Below are 2358 nucleotides of genomic sequence, written 5' to 3'. Positions count from 1 at the left end.
CTGGATTCGGTAGTTTGATATGTGGCGCGTGTCTAGCCCCATAAATGTGGCCTATTTACTGGACTGCCTCCGTAAACATAGGCCACACATCCACATGTACAAAAATCGTGTTGACGGAGCCAAATTTTGATTTTCACATTTAGGCTTAGTTTGTAGGTTTTTTTTGCTTTAGAAGCATACTCACCCTCTTTACAGGCTAATCAGAAAGTGCTGCCTTTTTCAGATGTCTAATTTTTGTGAAATTTCATGTTGAAATTTTGATACGCAAACGTGTAAAAATGAATCTTGAAATTTCACGAAAAATATACATCTGAAAAAGGCAGCACTTTCTGATTAGCCTGTAAAGAGGGTGAGTATGCTTCTAAAGCAAAAAAAACCTACAAACTAAGCCTAAATGTGAAAATCAAAATTTGGCTCCGTCGACACGATTTTTGTACATGTGGATGTGTGGCCTATGTTTACGGAGGCAGTCCAGTAAATAGGCCACATTTATGGGGCTAGCGCGTGTCATGAGGCGCGTTACTGGTCCTAGCGCTACTGACATGGATATTATTTGACCGGTGATGCTAGCGAGAGATTTTGCATGGGTTGGGATGGAGAGGGCGTGATCTGACAGGACTTTGTCGATTGATACTTTAAGTTTCGTAATTTTAGTGGGGGGCACGGTAAATGTCAAAGTGCGCGAATCTATGATCATGCCGAGGAACTTGATGCTAGTCTGAGGATGCCACATGCACTTCGTTTTACTTGGGACGAATCCGCTCTTGACTAGAGTTTGTTTAACGGTGAGAGAGTTGTGCAGTGCGGTATGAAAATCTGGGGATACTATGATGCCGTCATCGATGTAGGCAAACGAAGTGATTCCTTGTGCGCGCCAATGATAGATGAGCGGCCTGGTGATCTTAGTAAATATGTAACACGCACTAGAGAGACCGAATGGTAAGACGCGAAACACGTAGAATTTAGTGGTGGAGTTCTTAGATCTCCAAGAAAAACCGAGGTATTTCTGTTGGGGACCGAAAACGTCAACATGATGGTAGCCGGACTCGAGATCGAAACTGAAATAGTACTGGTTGTGATCTAGAATTTGAGATATGTGGGATAGATCTTCGTATTTGAACTTGGTCTTGTAAACAAATTGATTGGGATGTCGAAGATCTAGAACTAATCTTAGCTTCTTCCCTACGGCAACTGTGAGAGGGTTACAGCAGTAAGGCGGACTATCGACCTCGTATATGCACCGTTTTCTCAACAGCTCAGAAATGGCTTGTTGTACAAACTCGGGGTGGTCTAGGCTAGATGCATTGTTTTTTGCTATGAATTGAGGCGGAGTGGTTAGGAACGGGATTTTATAACCTGAATCCAAAACATCTATCACAAAATTACTGGCCTTCAAAACACTTCTCCAAAAGGAAATGCATTGTTTTAATCTACCTTGAACTCCTTCTGGTGTTTTGCCATCGAGTTGATGTTCCCAGACTCTACTGCTTGTCGGATGTTCTGGATCCTTGCAGTCTTGGTTGATGGAGTGCTCGAAGGGATGGACATGTTGTGCGCACATGTCCTTGGATACCGCATTGGAAGCAGATACGGTTGTCGTGATAGGCTCCCTGGTAGGGACGAAAATACTGCTGACGAAAAGGAGTAGCAGTACGCATATTGGCCGCCATCGTCTTGGTTTGGTATGGTCTGCTGCTACTGCTGGCTCGCTTCTTGGGGGCCGGTTTCTTAGCAGCGGCTGCCTTCTCGGCTTTTTTGATTCTCTTTTCATCGCTGGAGTCCTCGGCGAGGGTATCCGCCACGTACTCCTTGACAACGCCCCAGCCGAGCTCCGATCTGTCGGCGAGTCGAATTAGTTTCTGACGCTCTTTGGTGGCTTTGATTGCTTCTTTCAGATTGCTTTTTGCTTCGTCTAGGTCAAGCGTTTCGATGTTCTGTAGCGAGGTTTCGATTAAGGTCAGCACTTTCTCGCAATGAGAAAATTGCTGCTGATTACCGTCCCTCTTGAAGGTAGGTGTGTCGGTGAGTTTCTGCTTCTTGCAAGCAGATTGGACTTTTGAGTCTATAGAGTTTGTCAGAGCTTGGATGGCTTGCAAGATTTCTTGATTGCCGCCAACGGGCTGAGGCTGTATATCGCTCTGTGACATGACGCATAAGCAGAAGCTGTATTGGCAGTCACTAAGTCTGGTGTAGCAGGGTGTGTCGCTTGACCGAGAATGAATGCTTAGAAGTAAAGCAGCTCTATATAAAGGAGATTAGGTGAACATTCTTGATTGCATAACCTGACGTAAGCGCTGCAACGAGCCAATTAGCATATCGTACAAAAAACGAAAAGAAATTCCACATTTCGTGACTAAG

General features: G+C 44.7%; 1 protein-coding gene across 1 annotated transcript; it reads right to left on the bottom strand.

Moving 5' to 3' along the window:
* Positions 1-508: 508 nt before the first annotated feature.
* LOC119740116 lies at positions 509-2147 on the bottom strand. The gene has a single exon (XM_038215317.1). The coding sequence runs from the start codon at positions 2145-2147 to the stop codon at positions 1482-1484; it is 666 nt and encodes a 221-aa protein (XP_038071245.1). The 3' UTR covers positions 509-1481.
* Positions 2148-2358: the final 211 nt, after the last annotated feature.

The sequence above is a fragment of the Patiria miniata genome, unplaced genomic scaffold (assembly GCF_015706575.1).
Source record: "Patiria miniata isolate m_02_andy unplaced genomic scaffold, ASM1570657v1 HiC_scaffold_4, whole genome shotgun sequence".
Lineage (NCBI taxonomy): Eukaryota > Metazoa > Echinodermata > Asteroidea > Valvatida > Asterinidae > Patiria > Patiria miniata.
Note: the sequence above shows the minus strand (reverse complement) of the source record. Positions and strands in the feature narration are given on the sequence as shown.

Bases quoted from the DNA above. Each gene is read 5' to 3' on its own strand.
- LOC119740116 (XM_038215317.1), bottom strand. From the start codon at position 2,147: ATGTCACAGAGCGATATACAGCCTCAGCCCGTTGGCGGCAATCAAGAA.